Raw genomic sequence first — 20685 nt, 5'->3', positions numbered from 1 at the left:
TACAAATCATGCTATAACATTCGGCCCAACGTAAGTTTTAATTAAAAACAAACGAAACATCGGATTATTTAAAAGATTAGTCCTTGAATTCTGCTACGAAAATTTACTTGAAAAAAAAAAAAAAGAAAAAAAGAAAAAAAGAAAAAAGCCGGAAAGAAAGAAAAAAGAAGAAAAAACCTAGAATGAATTAACGTGTTTCGAAAGAAACGAAAAAGAGAGAAAAGAAAGAGATATTTAACAGATTTGAGGTTGCAAGCGATAAGAAGTGAGAAAAAAAGAAAATAAATAAAAGAAAAAGGAAAAAGGAAAAGTTAAAGAACGAAATCCCATTAATCTATTCTTAGTAATAGAAAACGAAATACCTAACGCAGCCCTTGAACGGATCCAATGCAACCCTTTGCACTGTGGCAAAGTCGAAACACTAGGGGGTGGACTAAGGGATTGTTGGTGGGTGGTGGTAGTGGCGAGAAAGAGGATTTAAAGTCTGTGCACATTGATATGAACTAGAATGGGAGATAGAAGAAAAGTTCTACGAGAAAAGAACAAGAAGCTTAAGAAAAGAATAGCACAAGTGGCTCAGTTCGACAAACTGTTATGTACAGGTTAGGGCCAAAAGTTTCTAGGTGGGCCAAAAGTTCCTAAGTGATTTTAAAAATCAATTACTCTTTATCGAGACTTTTTTAATCTCGTATAGTTCAACCTTACAATTTTACAAGCTGCCCTTGCAGTTTTACAATATGAAAGGAGAAATAAAAAAAAAAAAAAAAGGAAAAAGAAAGATTAAACGGAAAACGTCTGGAGAAAAGAGTAATTGATTTTTAATATCATTTTAGGAACTTTTGGTCCATTTAAGGAACTTTCGGCTCAATCTTCTTTAACTTCTTTTTATTTATATCAAATTATTAGAGCGTGTTTCATATTCCGCACAAATTGGGTGAACAATAATAACATGCAAAAGTGATTTTTAGATATTATTAAATAAAAAGAGAGAGAGAGAGAGAGAGAGAAAGAGTTTATATAGAGTTGGAGGAAAATGGTCGATAGATAAGAGAGTTCGTCTGGCGCATCGTGGGTGGGTCAACGTACAAAATGCATTCTCAATCGACATTTTAAACTTCTTTCTTCTCATAATAATTTATATGATAATTAATATAAAATTAGTAAAATGCTGGAATTAGCAAATATATACATACTAACGACGAATTTCAAATATTATCTTTTACAATTATCCAACAATTATAATTACTATTGTGAATAAAAATAAAAAATCTTTCTTTATAAACTTGTCATTGTGCAAAACGAACAAAGTAATTTTATTTTCGATATTTCTACTTTTATATAAATGAATGAATGAATGAATGAATGAATAAATAAATAAATAAATAAATAAATAAATAAATAAATGATCCATTCGTCGTCAGGATTATAAACGATTATTATTTGTAATTGAATTTAAAGGAATATTTTAAAAATTTAATAGGAAATATGGAAATTATTGTTTCTCTCGTTCTGCTCTTAACAAAAAAAATAAATAAATATATAAATAAAAGAGAAAAGAAGAAAAAAAAAACAAATGAATGAATTATTGTTTCGCATTGGATTGGATTTGATAATGGATATTTGAAAGATTTTAAGCAAAATATTGAGAATAATTTTGTTTGTTTATTTGTTTGTTTGTTTGTTCGTTGGCAAATTTCTTACCTTCTCTACCAAACTTGCGTTTTTTCTTTCCGGCACCACCGGCGGACGAGCTCTTGCTCGAGCTCTTGTCCTTGCTCTTCCAACGTATCAGCATCTCTCGTAGCCGCTTCAGCGTTTCGAACTCACGTCATCGGCCTTGAAAAGCGACGCGCTGAGAGAGAGAGAGAGAGAGAGAGGTCGCGACTAACACCGACGTAACTTTGGTCGTAACTTTCGATGATGGGAAATGGAATAACAGAGAATGCGTGATCATCGAAAAAAAAAAGAGAAGAAACATGGGAAAGATGAAGAAGGAAAAAAAAACGAACACGACAAACCTCTTCGATCCAAGGGATTTTCACTTGAAACTCATGATGATGCCCATAAACGAAGTGTATTGACTATTGGACGTTTAATTTTGTTGATTTAATAATGAAACAATTTTAAGTTCGATCCCGTTATTGTTATTAATTTACTATTATTGTTTGTTATCAATTGTAATCGTTGATTAATTTTATCGAAGAAAAATAAAAGATAAATATTAGAAGGATTAGGCCATTACGAGGAAGAAGAAGAAAAGCTTCAGGGCGCCCATGTCGGCATCGCCATCTTTCGTTTTTCTCGGAAAATGCAGGAAACCTTAGCCAGTGGGTCATAAGAACGAATTGATCACTATAGTAATTATCCACCCGATTAAACTGTATATATATATATATATATATATATATATATATATATATATATATATATATATATGTATAAGATATTTTTCGAATAAAATAATATTTAAGGTGATATGTATGTATATATATATATATTAAAATATATATATATATAGTAAAATTGTTACTTTCGATACATTTTCTTTGTCTTTTTTTTTTTTTTTCATTAATCATCACGTTAACCTCCTTTCTTCTTTTCACTATCGTTGGCCTTTCCTTCCTTTGAGAATTCCTTGCGATGACTACGCGTTTCTTCCATTTAAAGTGCAACGACCGCGCGAAAGTGCACGAAGGTCAACCTACTAACTTGAAGTATGTGTGTACATGAAAATAATTGAAGTTAAAGTGAGGAAAATTTTGAGACATTTTTCATAATTTTTCTCTTCTCTTTAATGGAGGCTTGAATATGTCAGAAAGAGAGAGAGAGAGAGAGAGAGAGAAAGAGAGAGAGAGAGAGAAAGAGAGGAGGAAAAAGAAATAGAGATGAAGAAAGACAGAGAAATTGATTATTTTAGAATAAAAATATATATGGAATTGTTTTGTTAAATATTTTGAAAAATAAGGGAACTTTAGGGAGGAGGAAGAATTGAACGAATCTCGATATTATTAAAATTTAAAATCTTGAAGCGTAAAAATGGAGAATTTTCTCTATTAATAAAAGAAATGTTCTTCCTTTGCGAGATACTCGATTTGTCTTTTATTTTAATGATATTTAATAAAACGGAAGAGAATTATTAGAAGAAATCTCGAAAGGGAAATAATAATGTGCAATTTAAACGAAAGAAATCGACGATTTTGTTTTTCTTTCTTTCGCGCACAAAAATTCGTCCTTTCTTTCGAAATTCGATTCGTCTCGTAAAACTTCGAAAGGAGTTATTAATCAATGAAAAAAAAAAAAAAAAAAAAAACTAAATAAATAAAATAAAATAAAATAAAATGAACAGAAAGAACGCGACAAGCAAAATAAAAATTGTCTATCATTATTCACAATGATCGTCTTCTTCGTGACTCTAATCAATCTCGATGAAAGATACACGAAGAGATTGAACATCGAAAAAAAGAGCACAGAAACGATTAGAACAAAATGAAGCTGATCTCGAAACTTATCGATCGCACAGGTGCACGGTACAATAAAAGCTCCTCGAATAGATTGTTGATTCGAAGAAAAAAAAAAGGAAGAAAAAAGAAAAAAAAGAAAAAAACTAGAGAAAGAAAAAACCAACGATAATTTAACACATTAATCCATTTCCTTCGAGATTCAATCCGTGTCCTCGAAAAAAGGACATAAACGTAAGTTGATGGAAGATAGCGAACGAAAAACGAATGGGCAATTGCGAGGAGCAATAAAATACCGTCACCGTTCAAAAATAGAATGGGAACACATTTCTAAAATGTTTCGATTGCACCGTATCAAAAACTAACATAAAAACGAACAATAAATACAACCGAATCATTTCGTCATTTCATTATTTCGAATATTCGGAATAGAACATTTATGATAACTCAAGGATATAGCGGGATGACAAAAAAAAAAAAAAAAAGAAAAACAAAAACAAAAAAGAAAAAGAAGAGAAAAATAAAGTATCAAAGAGAATAGAACGGAACAACAAATCACAAATCTCAAATGTTATATCTATCGCACGATAGAAAAACTAACATTATTTCTACGACCATTGGGAATTATTATTTCACACGGGACAAAAAGATCTCATTTAAGATAGTCTTGTTAAAATCTCAATTCACCTTTTAAAAGATACATAAAAATATATACAATCACGCACACACGCACACACGTACGCACAGAGTGTGAGAAAGAGAGAGAGAGAGAGAGAGAGAGAGAGAGAGAGAGAGAGAGAGAGAGAGAGAGAGAGAGAGTTCTTTGACTTGAGCAAGATTTATCTCGGACGTCGAGGGAGGTCGAGTCCGAGGCACTCGCGTGCGTCAGGGGCGCGCGCCGTTAACATGAAAGAGAGAGAGAGAGAGAGAGAGAGAGAGAGAGAGAGAGAGATCAAATCAAACGAAAGAAAAAGAGAGAGAGAGAGAGAGAGGGCGCGTGGGAGCGCCGAGACGAGAACAACTTCGTCGAAGTCGAAGGTCGCGATCGATCCTCAAAACTCTAAAAGACGGTTTTGATGGTTGGTCGGTTACTAGTTGGTTGGTCGGTTGTGGTCGTGCTTGGGGTTGTGTGTGGCAAAGATTAGAAAAAGATAAAGAAACGAAACGGAAAACTAAATCAAACTGGAAGAAATGTATGTATATACATATATATATATATATATATATATATATATATATATATATATATATATATATGAGTAAAAGCGTAAAAGAGTAAGCGCGTAAAATATTGTAAAGTAGTGTGCGAGCTTAAACGCGAGAGCACCAAAAGCAGAGAGAGAACAACACCGGTGCAGTCAACAGCGCACCGAGACGCACTAGCAAGAGATCTCACCGAATCCCGGCTCGAGCCGCCTCTCCCTTCGTGTGACGTCACGGGAACCAACCAAGCCGGGGGATCGATGCCGAACGCGAACCACCTCCGCCCCAAACTGTACGTCCTCCCAAAGCGGCGTTAGCGCCGCTACTGACTACACGGAAAACATTCGACTTTTATTATCCTAAAACTTTATTTCTACGATTTTTTTCTCTTTATTTTTTTTTCTCTATATTCATTCACAAATATCGAGATATGTTTTTTTTTTTTTTCTTTTGATTTTGGTACGTTATCGGAAAGATTATAAACGTGATCATGGTTTCGACGAGAGAGATGTTTTTTTTCTATTTTTTTTTTTTCTTTTTTTTTCTTTTTTTGTTCCATAGGGTTTCAACACTTTCTCACTTTTGTTTCGAGAGAATTGGTTTATAGATTTTTAGATAAGAAGATTTTAAATAATTGTTAGATTTATCCTGTTTTCTTTTCTTTTTTTTTCTTTTTTTTTATATTTTTTGAGGAGTGAGAAATACCTCCGAGATTAATTTTTGAGAAATGAAAATAGAGAGAGAAAGAGAGAGAGAGAGAGAGAGAGAGAGAGAGAGAGATTAGAAATGCGTGTAAAAGGACGACGAACTTAAGATGCTTAGAAAGGTCAAGGCGCCGCTGGACCAAATGATAAGTCTCTCCACCTGTCGGCAAATCGACGACTCTATGTACTCTAAATGATTTGTTCGCTCTATCGGTATAGCCTTAGATCAAATAGTAGTCTATTGACACTTGTGTTAGTTATATAAAATTTATAATAATTTATTTAATATTTTTTAAGAAAAATTTTGATCTAGCATAATAACGAATTATTACGAATTACTGATTTAGAAATTTTCATTGTTTTTATATTTAAATTTATAAAGCTGCGTTCGCACACAAATATTTTCTTTATTGACAATTAATTTCAATATAGTTATAATATTTTTAATAATCATTGTCGGAATTTCTAGTGTTTCCTATTTAAATTGACTGTATTGAATATACAATATATTTTTTACTGAATTACTATATTAATGAGAAATAAAAGGATCGGTTTTATCAGCAAAATCAAGATAGACATTTTTTTTAAATGTTCACTCGTGTTTGCCATTGGAATTAGTTTCGTCGAAAATTAAACGACGAGCGATGCCTGCGAATTTTTTGATTTATTTAAATAAAAAAAGTAAAAAAAAAAAAAAATAAAAATAAAATAAAAAGAAAGAAAATATTTAATGGGAATCAAATCATAGATAGATAAAAAAGAAAAGTCATTAATTTCTGAAATATTTAAAATGAATCTGCAGAGAAGTTTTTTTTTGTTTGTAAAATCTTACGAGTCTAGAAAGGAAGTGTATGAGATTGGACGTGAGTGAGAGATAGAGGTAAGAGATAAATAGAAAAAGAGATAGAGTAAGAGAGATAGATAGAAAGAGAATTGCATTTTTAACGTCCACGCTGTGCGAAAGGGCAAGCGACGAGGATTTTGCATGAGCAAACTTTGCGAAACGCTCTTTGAAACTGAAAGAACCAGGGAGGAATATATTATCCTCGATTCTCCTTTTCCATCTCTATCCCTCCCCTCCCCCCTCCCCACTGCCGCCGCCGTCGCCTCTCTCTCTCTCTCCATCTTCCGGACACTCTTTTTCACCAACACCTTTCTTTTCCTTCTTCTTCTTCTTTTTCTTTTTCTTTTTTCTTACGTATACGTCTCTCAACAGTATAATTTCATTTGCCCTATTATTCAAAGGATAAAAAATATGCATTCAATGGTGGATCGTTACTAACGCGAGGACACTCACCGATCTATTCGAGAAAAAATAAAATAATTTTGTTTTAATAAAATAAAAGATCATGATTATGATGATGACTATGATGATGATGATGATGATGATGATGATGATGATGATGATGATGATGATGATGATGAACAATGTCCTGGCAATAACCGATTGGTCTTTTAAACGGCCACGTAATAGCTCGTTGATCGTAAACTCTCCGTGAGTTGCACTACGTGCAAGGAGTTGCATCGAACGGAGATGGAAGGTCAATGACCTTAGTTGTGCCAGTCCAGTGAGAGAGACAGAGAAAGAGAGAGGGAGCGAGAGAGAGAGAGAGAGAGAGAGAGAGAGAGAGAGACACTAATCCTAACCGGTCGTATATATGCATGTATATATGTACTTACATACATGCTTCTTACTTTCTTACGTATACGTCTCTCTCTCTCTCTCTTTCTTGTCTTTCTTTAGAACAAACGTTACGTTTCTCAAATACGATCCTAGCGAATCTTATTTCTAACGTGGGCTTCGATTTTTAATTTTTTTTTTATTTTTATTTTCTACCGATTCGATTTGTTTTTTCATTTTTCTTTTTTTACCTCCGTTGTTTCGAAGATTTTTCTCCCTAGTAAAACAAATATTCTCCTTCTTCCCGCCCTCCCTCCACCCTCTTTTCCCAAATTAAGCCCAAATATATTTTCATTCGAAAATTTCTCTTATATTCTAACAATTTCTATTGCCAAGGATAAAATTTGGAGATTTCATTCAGGGACATAAGAAAAATTAAAGCGATCACCCAAATCGAATAGTTTTCGTCGAGAAGATAATATAAATTCATCGTTAATATCGCAAAATTAATAATAACTAGATCAAGCCAGTGCATAAATTGCTAATACAATATATGACATAATTTTAAAATAATATATACATATATATATTTTATTGTAATTATTTGCTTAAGACTCACCGTCAGTCCTCGCAAATATCCGTTGAACCTCCCCGGCAGCTTCGCTTCCGCTTTCGCTCTCGCAAAGGGCAGGCCACTTCCTATAATTATTAGGAGGGACGTTCCATCTTTGTCCTTGACTGAGATTAGGTTCCTTGGGTAATGGTGGAAGTGGTCTATCGGCATCGTATTCTTGAGGGAGAGACTTTGAATCGTTTCGAGGTGTCCGTTGATAACCATAACTGGCTTCTAAGTTACGAGAACAAGAAGCCGTTGGATAACCAGTATATACGATATCCAAATTAGTATCACGAATGAATACGGAATCGGTATCGGAAACGCTGTCGTCGCTTCTGTGCCTTCTCGTTGGTGGTTCGGAGGCCGTTCCATGTTTGGTCGGCCAATTACCATTGGATAATTCGGTACCAACATTTTGATTAGAAAAACTGACTCTTTTCGTACCGGTCGTCGAATATTCGACGGAATCGCTACTTACTAAACTTCCACGTTTGAATATAGGATGCGGTCGTATTTGTTTATTGGGATCGTTCGAATCGTTCTCATCGTCGTAATTATAAACTATACCACCGTCGGATTTATTGAGATTACGATTAACGCGTAAATGCGGCGAAGCACTCTTCGATCTTCTAGGGCTCAATCTGGAATGATCGTCGAGCGATTTAATTGGTATCTCTTGTCGATCACGTATCGCGTGCTGTTGAGGTCTGACTATTAGAATCGGTTGGGTCGAACCCTTTTGGCCGTGCATCAAGTTAGGTCTCAATGGATTATTCGTTTTCGCGGTACGTGTTTTTTCATTTGACCAATAAGATCGATCTATGTTGGTATCGGTTGGCGTTCCTGTTGGCTGTTGACGTATGGCGGATCGACCAATCGGACGATTCGAAATTGTTCGCGATTCGAGCCTCGGCTCTTCCATTAAATTTCTTTCGTAAATTCGCCTTTGTTGTTCCTCGTCAAGTTTCTTCAATTGTTGCCAATAAACGGCTTCCCGAATCTCTGGGAGATTTATCTTGTGAGAAGTTTGTTGTTTGTCGCGGATTGCATCGCCGCGTACCGATTCGTTGTTAACAGGCAATCCAGTTTTTCTATGAGCTTCCAATGCTTTTTGTTGCCAATAAAAAGCTTCCAAATGTTGCATAGTTCGTCTTTTCGAAGGTGACGTCGAGGAGGACGAAAGCGACGCTACTGGATTGCAACAAACTTGATGAACGTTGGCCTCGTTAGGTATCGAGGAAGAATTTTCATTAACAAGAACACGTGGTCTTTGCCTATCCGAAATTGGTTCACGTTGGAGAGAACCTTTGCTGGTATAAATTTTTTCTTGACTCGAGACAGACGTCGTACCGGACGAATCATTAACGTTCCTTCTGCACGGGCTGGACTCCGTTCGTAAACGAGAACCAGCATAAATTGGTTCAGGTCTTTGAAGATTTTTCATCGTAGAACAGACCGACGAACCGGCCGACGACGATGCCGTTGGTATCATCGATAATGGTGGCAAACTATTGGCCGATCTATTTCCATCGTTGTTCTCGCGATTACGTTGACCTTGACTTTCCTTAATTTTAGAAAAAGCAATATCGTTGATCCTTTCGACGCGTTCCTTCGACACATTAACCGGTGATTCTGAGCGTATACGTTGGATATTACCGAACGTTCTTCTATCGTAAATAATTTCTCTTTTAGGCGAAGCTATTAAAATTTGATCGCTCGGCTGAGCCTTCCTCGAGGCTCCTCTTGGCGACGACAAACACTTTTTACTCGCAATAGGAATTTTATTGCTCGTATTAACACCGTCATTATCGACCTTTCTATCGACGTTATTATCAGGATTATCTCTAAGCGGAGAAGGTGGTGTCTCGTCGTATACTCGTTCCTCGATCTCGTCCACGTAATCGGGATTCTTCATAGACCGTGGATTCTCGTTCGCATAAATCCCTTCGGTTTGTGTACTTGGTGATGTTCTAGCGCTTGTTCTCGGTGAATTCAAATAATATTCACCACTTTTCGAACTGGACGGCGAGAATTCGCTCTTTTGACTGGAATTAGGTGTACAACAGGAATCGGCATAATCGCCTGACTTTTGGCTGGATCCAGGCGACGAATATTTCCCGATTCTATCGTGACTCCCGGTGGTATCGATGATAACCGCTGTTACGGATTGTCTCGCAACTTCGTTTTCATAATTTTCCACGCGCGACTCCCTCTCCTCTTCCTCTTCCTCTTCCTCCTCCTCCTCCTCCTCTTCCTCCTCCTGTTGCCGCTGCTGCTGCTGTTGCTGCTGTTGCTGCTGCTGCTGCTGTTGCCTCTCGTAATTCTCATAATTGGATAATTCTATTCTGGAACGTGGTATAGCCGGTAAAGGTCTATCCATCGGTCTTACCGATCTTGATTTAGAAAAATATCTTTCAGTGGGTGGTGCCGAGATCCTACCAGATGGTCCGTGATTCCTTTGAAAGAACATTCGGCCACCACGATTTGCCGCTTCTTGAAGACTGTGCTTACGTTCCAATTGGCCACCTATCATTAATCTTCGATTGTCCAATTCCAATCCCGTCTTTATCTCAACGTCCTCCTCTAAATTTCTTTCCTCGTATTTTTCGTTCGACGATATTTTCCTATCGTACCATCTATCGACATCCTGTACGATCGAATTCGATGGCGCTACATCCGTACGATATTTCGATTGTTGTAAGATCTTCCTTCCGTCGTCGTTTTCGGAAAAATGATCGGGCGTACTTGTGATCAATCCTTGATCGGGAAACAATTCGCGTTTGATCTCGTCCAATCTTTCCTCGATTATCGAACCGTTCAAACTGTTATCCAACTTTACGTTTCTCTTTATATCCTCGTTCAAATTCATAGTGTCGGGGGATCTCGTGTAATTACCATTTTGTTGATAACGAGCGAAATGTCTCTCGTCCTGTTTCCTTCTCTCTTTTCGTTCCTTCTTCTTGTTGTTATAATCCTTTCTCGAGTCCTTCGGCGAAAAGAAACCCGGTAACAATCTTCTTAAGCCAGATTTCTTTTTCTGCTTTTCTTCCTTCTTCAATCTCGAAACACCAGGCTCCATTGTAAATTCTCTTATCAGTTTGGCGTATCCGTCCTCGATATTTGTTGACTCTATCTTATTTTCCGTTTCGCTTGTCCCTTTGGATTCCCTTGGAATCGATCGATCGTTCAATTTCCTTTCCTCGTACGATCTATCGCCGGAGGATCGTTGATCGACACAAAAGTCCTTCGCGAGTTTTTTCTCTTCCTCGTCCAATCCAGAGTCCGAGCCAAGCGTACTGACTGTACTACCTTCCAAAAATTCTACGGACGGTCTTCTGGATGATATTACTTGATCTTCTTCAAACTTCACATTAGACAATTTTATAGATCTTTCAACTACTATACTCTCCTGGGACGATACACTTCCGAATTCTTCAACGTAGGACGATTCCGATGACGACGAATCCAATCGATCCTCATTTGTAGATCTACGTTGAAGAAATTCCCCTGACCATCTTTTCTCAATTTCGGTTACTTTTTTGCAATAACGCGATTTAGTTTCCAAATCCTTATCCTTTAAACGTTTCTCCTCTATCTCCAATCTATCGTCCAATCTTTGCCTTTCTAAAAAATCTAAATCGAATTTTATCTCGTTAAGGGTTTGACTCGTTTCGATTTCGAGCGACGATCTCGAAGGACGATTCGATAATTCTTCGTTATAACTCAATGCTGTGATAGCTTGTATCTGTGTGCCCAAATTATCTTGCAATATTTTGATCTTCGATCTACTTTCTTCCAAACGATCTAACGGGCTCTGATCGATTCTCTTCTTCTCGTCATTCGTAATAACATCCTTCTTAACATCCTCCCTCTTTATCGGTATTCCTCGAAAATTTTCATCGGTCGCCTTCGAGTTCTCCTCTTTAATTAAAAAGTTTTTCGTGTCTAAACCTGCGACTAATAAATTGCTGATCGTCGTTGGACGTTTGATCAGCTTAATAGGTTTGATTTTTTCCTTGAAAGATGGAAACGATGGCTTCTCAAATACCAGGTTATCCTTATTATTATTATTACTATTACTATTAGTCTTGTCGTTGCCGCTATTATTATTATTATTATTATTTATATTCCTTTTCTCGCCAGCTTCTTCTTCGACGAGCTTAACGACCTTTTTCTCTTTCTTTTGACCATACGATGAAGAATATACGAGGACGTTTTTTTCGATATTCGTTAATTTGTCCACCGTTTGAACTCGTAATTCTCTCAATGCCTTTTCTTCCTTCTTCTCGTTGATTAGATTACTTTTCTCTTTGTCCTTTTCTAAATTCTTCTCGTCGATTCGCTCGCTTCCTGGCTCCATTCTCGAATCGTATACTCGCTACCGTTTAGATACGCCTGCGAAAGTAAAAGGTATTAAGTAGTCCGACATTCTTACTGTCTCTTTTGCGTTCCAATCTTTCAAATATATTTATAGAGAGAGAGAGAGAGAGAGAGAGAGAGAGAGAGAGAGAGAGAGGAGATTAATAATTCATGTTTTGAATTATTTATTAATTATTAATGATCAATAATAATAATTACGAATTATTGCTTATTATTATCATTAATAAACTCCTATTTAATAATTTATCATCTCTATGTCTATTATATTTGAAGAGAAAATAATAATAATCGATTTTGTTATTTTTCAATTATTTACTTTTTGAAAATTTATTCTATTTCAAATACCTTTAGATAATTTTTATTATTTCCTTTTTGCTTATACGATATTTTCTTTCTTTTTACATTTAAAATATTAAATTCTTAATTTCGATACAAAATAATATTTAAATCTCGCATCCGTAATTTTTAAAAGTATTATGATGTAATAAATGAAAAAGAAAATAATACAAATATAAAAAAAAAAAATAAATAAAAAAATGTATTGAAATCCAGAATAATCAATTTCTAAACAAATTGTTAAAATCATAAGTCGACTCGATATTTAGTTAAAAGAGATCTAAATTTTCACAACCATTTACGCAGTAGAACGAACACAAACACACAAAGGAGTTTATAGATATCTCGAAATATTATGAATCATATCATAGAATCATCTGCGTTACACTTTTCGTTATATCAAGTACGTAAAAAGTAGTACAACCGACAATTTTACAAGTCCAACATTTAACGAGAATAATAATGAAATCTTATTTTTTTTTTTTCACTTAATAATTCACAATTATATATCCAACACTGATCATTTGCATCTGCATGTGTATTTTCTAATCGCAATATCGTAATTATTCAAAATATCACTACGAGTAAATATCACGAGTCTGAATCACGAAATAAAATTGTATTATTTTGTAATATAAATTTCAGAACGATAAATGTGTGATTTTTTAAAATCAATTATTACACTTTTTCGAGAATATGTAATCGAAGCGAGACAAAGAATAACGAAAAACAATACGCAGAAAAAAGCACGGACATTCTTAAATTTTCATTTAAATAAATCATAAAAATTCAAAATGAATTACTGAATCATTTTGAATATATTGAAATAATTATTAAAATTGGAAATATAAATTTGAAATCAAGAAAGAATATATACGAGCACACACATAATAATTTTGACATAAAAACGTCATAAAAATATCAAATAATTCTATCATAAATTTCATACGTATTATCTCTTAGAGGAAGCAGAAACAATAGTAATAATAATGATAATAATAATAAAAAAAAAAAAAAAAAAAAGCAAAGAAATGAAAAAAAAAACTAACAAAAGATAAAACGTTCTCTTTCACTTTCAACGTATCTCCGTTATCGTATCGAAGCAAACGAGAGTACTGAACATGATTACTCGCCACGAAACGCAATATTCCTCGTCGAAATCTATCCAAGGATATCGACTTACTTCGTACCTACGTATACACACACACATATATATATATATATATATATGTACACATACATAATATATATAAACATACATTACATTACATTACATTATATTGCATGCATCATACATACATGGTTATAAATATATATATATATATATATATATATATATATATATATATATATACATACATCATACATATATATATATATATATATACATACATCATACATATATATATATATATACTTGTTGAAATATCGTTGTAGAGAAGAAATGACGTAAATCACGTTACGACGTTTCACTCAAAGAATACTCTTTGTGTGATTTTTGTTGTGTAATACGTAAATATGTTATTGCATATTATTTATTATATATATGTATATATGTATGTATGTATGTATGCATGCACTCATATCACATACCAGAGATACGAAATCAAAAATAATCCTTATCATCAACGATATAACTATATTCTTTTTTTGTTCTCAAAACCATAACCAATAATTTTCGTTCACTTAACGATATATATATATATATCACTTTAACGATACCATAGTTTTATTATTATTATCTTTTTTTTTTTCATTGTTTCCAACATAATTCAAGTACCCAATGCAATCCGGATTCTTCGATAAATCACTCGTCGCTTTATTTTTTCTTCTCGGTATATACTGATAAATATATATTCATGCATATTAAAAAAAAAAACAAATAAAATAAAAAAAAAGATTGAATACAAACAATATCGTGCAAATTTATATTTCGAATGTAAGACAACCCCGATCGAAATGAAAATGGACCAAACAATGGAGAGAAAAAAAGCAAAAAAGAATAAAGAGAAGAAGAGGTAAAAAAAGAAACATGATGGCGCAACGACGATGTCTCTAAACCGACTGACTGCTGTGAGTAGTATGATCGCTACAATGTGGATATAGTGTGAAACAGTGAGAAAGAGAGAGAGAGAGAGAGAGAGAGAGAGAGAGAGAGAGAGAGAGAAAGATAATCAGATATATAGATAGATAGATAGATAGATACATACATAGATAGATAAATAGATAGATAGATAAAGACAGAGAAAGAGAGAGAAGGTGGGGCAAGCAACATATACATGCACGAGAAGTTGCGATCACGAGGAAGGACTGACAGAGAGTTCGCTTATCTCTTTCCCTCTCCCTTTACCCCCTCCCATCCTCTGTCTATCTCTCTCTCTCTCTCTCTCTTTCTCTCTCTCTCTCTCTCTCTCTCTCTCTCTCTCTCTCTCTCTCTCTCTCTATCTGTCTATCTCTGCTTAGTCCGAGCAAAGTCTCTGGATCGTGAGGAAGGCTCGTTGGGAGAGTGCTAGCCCGATAACAGACGAGAAGTTACAGGTAACGCGTTATTTACCCATGACACATCGTACGATCGACGAGGATAACACACAGTGATTCTCAATTTTTTTCTTCTATTACCATTATTATTATTGTCGTTGTTATTGATGTCGTTTATGGAGTTCGATGATAAAACATATAGAGATCATCGATGATTGGAACGAAAATGTTCGATGTTTTTTTTTCATTTCCTCCTTTTTGTCTCTTTTTTTCCCCGATTCGAATTAAGCGTGTAATCTCTTTTAGGTTTATGTAAGATTTGAATTAGGTCGTGAAGTTGATGTAAAAAATGATCTATTACGAAGAAATGAAAAAAAAAATAGAAAACGCGATAAAAGATCGACAAGAATAACTGCATAATCCTCTATTTTTTGCTTTCTTTTGTTTTGTTTATCGTTATTATTATTATTATTATTATTATTATTATTATTATTATTATTATTATTATTATTATTGTTATTATTATCGTTATTATTGCTGATGTGGTTTTCTTTTTTTTTTTTTGGATAGACTGATTAGAAAATCTTTTTAATGTTAAAGTTCGTCGATGATAATGCGACATCAGGTATAATGATTTTGGGACGAATGTGTTCTCTAGCTGTTTCATTGATTTTATATTTGATTTTTTTCTTCGGCTCTTTTTTTCTTCTTTAATTAGATTAGCGTTTATTGACTTAGAATGATTCGAATCAATTTGAAGATGATATAATATATACATATATAGGAAAAAAAAAAAAAAAAAAAAAAAAATTTAGAAAGCGATGAAAAATAATTTAGCGATCGTTGGATCTTAGAAACGATATTAATTCACGTATTATTATGTTGATTAGAAATCTTATTAATTAGATTATCATAATCGAGTTGAGTTTTGTAATTGAAAAGACATAAAAACAAAAAAGTTTTATTACTTTTATATATCGGGCTGTAAAACATATCGAAATAAAATTTATAATCGTTGAATTTAATGGTGTTAAATTTGGAAAAAAAAAAAAAGAAAAATAGAACTATAATTTATAAGCAGGTATTCTTGTTTAGGCTTATCGTGAGAAAAAAAAATAGCGAGATAACAACGCGCGTTCACGTAGTTGGAAAGATAGGTAAAGATAACGATGCTCGTTCTTTCGATGAATCGTAACGACTGATTCAACCAACTCTAACATGGTTTCAACTTTCAAATATCCTTTTATTCTAGATCAAGAAGGAATGAATATACTCATCGAAATCAAATCAGTCGAAGTGAAAATAACGAATCGGGAGAGAGAGAGAGAGAAAGAAAGAGAGAGAGAGAGAGAGAGAGAGAGAGAGAGAAGATAAAGAAGTACTTTGTGTCGAGTTCTTCGAAAAAAATATTTATAAAATAAAAGTAACGTTTAAATTAATATAATATTTAATTAAATGTTCGCCTCGAGACAAATATGCATTGTCATAACATTTTTTTTTCTTTCTTTTTTTTTTTCAAATATCCAATTATCGAAGTTTAATTATCATTTGATGAAAAATTATCATCATTGACAACACGATAATTTATCATCCATATTAATCAAAATAATTCTTATACTTTCAGAAACTAGATTTAAAAAAAAAAAAAAAGAAAAAAAAAAGGAAAATAAAAGGAAAATAAAAGAAAAATTGCCAAAGTCAATGGCGTAATAATTTTCTTCACGTATTTGTCTGACTTTGTTTCTACAAAGGACACTGTGCTCGGAAGACCAATCAAATTAGTAAAAAAAATTAGGCTACTAACTTATAGAAATCGAGTATATTAACGCACATACTCACAAATATTCATCTATCTATGTCTAGAAAAAAAAAATCTAGGAAATAGGAATATTCAACAGATATCGCAGAAGAGGTGAGAAGAAATGCAGGTAAAAAAGAAAGAGAAAGAAAGTTGCACAGGTAAGAAGCAAGCCAAGGTAGCTTTGTGTCTGGTCTTAAAAAAAAAAAAAAAAAAAAAAAAGAAAAAAGGTTGTCGAATCTCTCTTTGGAAGAGGATCCTCAGAGAGAGAGAGAGAGAGGGAGAGAGAGAGAGAGGGTGGGAAAGGGGAAAGAGGTTTAAGGTTTACGGTTTCTTTTGGGGGACCAAGAAGGCTTCCTCCCAGTTACCATCTGCTCTATCTCGATCATTTTTCTTCCTTTGAAGATCTACGTTTCTTTGAAAATTCTAAGGGGGGCGGGGGGAGGGGGAGAAAAAAGAAATGTAAAAAAAATGAAATACTTATTTTTCCAAAGATACATACATATATGTACGAAAAAAAAAGCCAAAAAAAGAAAGAAAGAATGGAAAAGAAAATTTATTTCCTCCTTCGTAAAACGATTTCTTCTTAGAACGATTATGATAACGATAGGGTATACAATAATAGGTTATAATAATCAAAAGGAAGAGAGAGAGAGAGAAAAAGAGAGGATGGTCGGATTCAAAGCAATGAACAGTTTATAACGAGGAATTTCCGGCTTCGAAAGCTTCGCCATGTTTAAATCGTACACATACATAAACACACACCGTTGAAATATATATGTATATATGTATGATATGTGTGTATTTATATATATATATAATGTGTGTGTATATGTGCGCTTGGTATAAGTAATACTAAATTATTTGACATTAAACAATTATTTTCTTTTATTTAATATAGCATAAATGATAGTATTATAAGTATACTGCAATAATTTTAAGTTATACTCGTACTAAATAATATTATACCAAGTATAGCTTGTATTTAAAATATATATATATATATATATATATATATATATATATATATATAATAAAAGATATATATAATAAAAAAGAAAAGATGCCATTAAAAACGTAGAGGAAAAAAAATCAAAATAAAATACGGACATTAAAGGATAGAGAATTAATTGTGATATAAGAGGAATACTATAATATTTGTATAAATGAAAATAGAAAGAGAAAAAAAAAGATAAGCTATATGAAACGTATGTAAAAGAAGAAAAACAAAATGTTAAGAGAAAGAAAATAATTGAAGCTTAGTATATGGTCTGTCATCTTCTTCTTTTACTTCGATTCAAACTCGTGTGCATTTCCGCTCGAGGAAATCCCTGCTTGCTTATTTCGGTCCAGACTTAGGTAGACCCCTGTCTCCCTTTCCCCCTACACTCTTTTCAAAGAGAAAGAAAATTATTTCTGGCCGAGCAGAAGAAAGAGAGAGAGAGAAAGAGAAAAAGAGAAAGAGAAATAAAGATCTAACCTTCTCACTTCCCATCCACGTAAGATCCATTGGATCATTTCATTTCGAAGTTAAACTTTCTAATAAAATTAATGGATCATTTCATTCGAATAATAAACAATCTATATAAAGCCTTAATTCAATGTATATTTAGAAATCAATTTCTTTTTCCTCGATCATTCGATTCTCTTGCTTTTTTCTTTTTTTTTTTTTTTTCTTTCTTTCTTTCTTTCTTTCTGCCGAAATTCGAATATCTGACGAACAAAATACACACCGGAGAACGAAAAAAAAAAAAATATAAAAAAGAGGAAATTATTTGGAAGAGATAAAAAATGCATTACGCGTCTCGATGTAATCGAACGCTTTTTCCTGAAATAAATGAGTTACCTAACGAACGAGGAATGGCGTAATAAATGCTGTAATCTCTTACGAATTTGGGATAATTGCAATCGAGTTTTTTTTAATACAATAACAATTATATTGTACCATGTGGAACGCGTTATACGATTAGAAAAAATATATTTTCGATTTTCCCACTTGGAGTATTTTTTACGAACACTTCGAATATCGATCGAATAGAAATGTATGTATATATATATATATATATTATATTATATATATATATATATATATATATATATATATATATATATATGTATGGATTGTATGGAGAAACTGGATGCTGACAGCTGTAAACTGGTTTCGAGAGAACTGTGCTATACACCAGTAGTAGAGAAGTAAGTAGACGGTTCGAGAGAGAGAAAGAGAGAGAGAGAACAAAGCGACCTGAACGAGAGAGAGAGAGAGAGAGAGAGAGAGAGAGAGAGAGAGAGAGATAAAAAGTCTTACCTCTCACCATAATCGTTTCTTTTGAGAAAAATATCAATCGATGTTCTTCGACATAACTGTATCAAACTTTACCATCGTTTTTTAGATCAATTCGAACAATCTCGATTTAACAATGAAACTAACTTTAGAAAATTCCCCGAGGTGTTCTTCTTTCCTTATCTGTGTTTCGTGTTTAACCTCGATTTTATTCAATACAGTACAATGAAATGTAACAGCTAATGAAAGGGACAAAGGGCAGCAGAGAAACTCTTTATCTTTCTCTCTCTCTCTCTCTCTCTCTCTCTTTTCCCCTTTATTCTTTAGTAGTGTCTCAAGAAGTGCGTCCAAACTTACCCGAAAGATTTATCTCATTTTACCTATCAATTCGATTTGAATTACCCGCCTGATTTTACCAGATATGAATAACGAAAAAAAAAAAAAAAAAAAAGAAAAAAAATAAAAAATAAAAAACAAGATGGACTCCATTCGATCGTCCCTTTTCACCCACGAAGAAATTCTTTCATTATCCTCGATCGAATGTAACGTCTTAAATCATTTTTTAATTTAATTTGTTCGAACGATCTTCGACGACATTAAAGAGATCGACGATTAATAATATGCGTCTCAAGAAAATAATAATAGTAATAATAAAAAAAAAAAAAGAAACAGAAAAAAACAGGAGAAGAAGAAGAATTTAAGAAAAGTAAAAGATAGAAAATTTGAACTCACCATTGTTTGGATTTCGAGTGAAAACGAAGTTGGGAAGAAGAAGAAGAAGAAAGAAGGATGTTTTTTCCTTTTTGTTCGTTTTTTTTTTTTTGAAACACAAGAAAACAAGACAAAACGAAGTACGCTCGCGAGAAAATTCGATAAAAAGAAAGACACACAACGCACAAAAATTCAAACACCTCGTCGTTTAGATATTCTCTCTTTCTCTCTCTCTCTCTCCCTCTCGTTCGAACGCACGCGCGCACGAGAGAGAAAGAGAGGGAGGATAAGTTTTTTTTCTTTTTCACTAATAAGAACGAACTAGCGTCGCGGCGCGAAGACGACGCAACAAGTGACAGCTCGGCTCGGCTCCGCTCGGCGCCGCGCCGTGCCGCTCTAGACGCCATTGGCCCGTGGCTCCCTCCTCGGAGTTCCTTCGAACTAATCGATTTCGCTTTCCAACCCCCCCCCCTTTCACTACAAGCGTAACTACTAATTCTTCTTTTTTTTTATATTCTTTTACTTTTTTTTTCCTTTTCTTTTTCTTTTCTTTCCCTTTCTTTTTTCTTTTCCTATTCTTTTTCTTTCTTTTTCTTACCTCGTTCTACGCGTTCGATTATTTCCTTCCGTTGAGATATTTCTGATTTGTACGAACTTCAATCGAACGTAACGAAGTTTTTTGTTCGTTATCGTATCGTAAGGTTCATGTAAATAGCGATCTTACGTCCGTCTTTTTTCTTCTTGTCGTTTTATTTCTCTTTATCTTCCTTTTTTTTTCTCTTTTTTTCCTTTTTTTCCTCGATGAAAGTCCGAACGATCGTTAATCGTTTTTTGAAAAACGAACGGATATCTCTTCGATCAGTAAGCGCGAATTGTACGAATCGCAACGATCTCTGGCGGTTGAAAGTATTCGTTTGGTTGGTAAAGAAGTTTGTCGATAAAAAAGACGTGCGATGTCGCCACCAGTAATGTTTTCGATCTATCGATTTTTTTTATTTATTTATTTATTTATTTATTTATTTATTAATTTATTTATTTTTATATGAAAATTTTCCGCGTTATTTTACGTCTATTACATTTTACTTTTTTCCTCTTT

General features: G+C 33.6%; 1 protein-coding gene and 1 long non-coding RNA gene across 9 annotated transcripts in view; one reads left to right on the top strand and one right to left on the bottom strand.

Moving 5' to 3' along the window:
* LOC124430128 overlaps positions 1-19940 on the bottom strand; it is a 108600-nt gene extending 88660 nt beyond the window's left edge. For 6 of the 8 annotated variants that reach the window (XR_006943671.1, XM_046976272.1, XM_046976273.1 and 3 more), the window contains exons 1-2: positions 19611-19938; positions 7606-11997 (exon numbers count right to left, since the gene is read on the bottom strand). Coding sequence is in view for 7 of the 8 variants with exons in the window: in XM_046976272.1 (XP_046832228.1) it covers positions 7606-11962 (4357 nt within the window). In the remaining variant the exon portion in view is untranslated. Of the gene's footprint in view, positions 1-7605; positions 11998-19610 lie in introns of all 8 variants that reach the window. The other 2 variants (XM_046976276.1, XM_046976269.1) reach the window with 2 other exon arrangements.
* Positions 14794-16214, top strand: LOC124430132. Its single transcript, XR_006943673.1, has 2 exons — positions 14794-14856; positions 16049-16214. It is a non-coding gene; the product is annotated as an uncharacterized LOC124430132 (long non-coding RNA).
* Positions 19941-20685: the final 745 nt, after the last annotated feature.

This window comes from Vespa crabro, chromosome 17 (genome assembly GCF_910589235.1).
Source record: "Vespa crabro chromosome 17, iyVesCrab1.2, whole genome shotgun sequence".
Lineage (NCBI taxonomy): Eukaryota > Metazoa > Arthropoda > Insecta > Hymenoptera > Vespidae > Vespa > Vespa crabro.
Note: the sequence above shows the minus strand (reverse complement) of the source record. Positions and strands in the feature narration are given on the sequence as shown.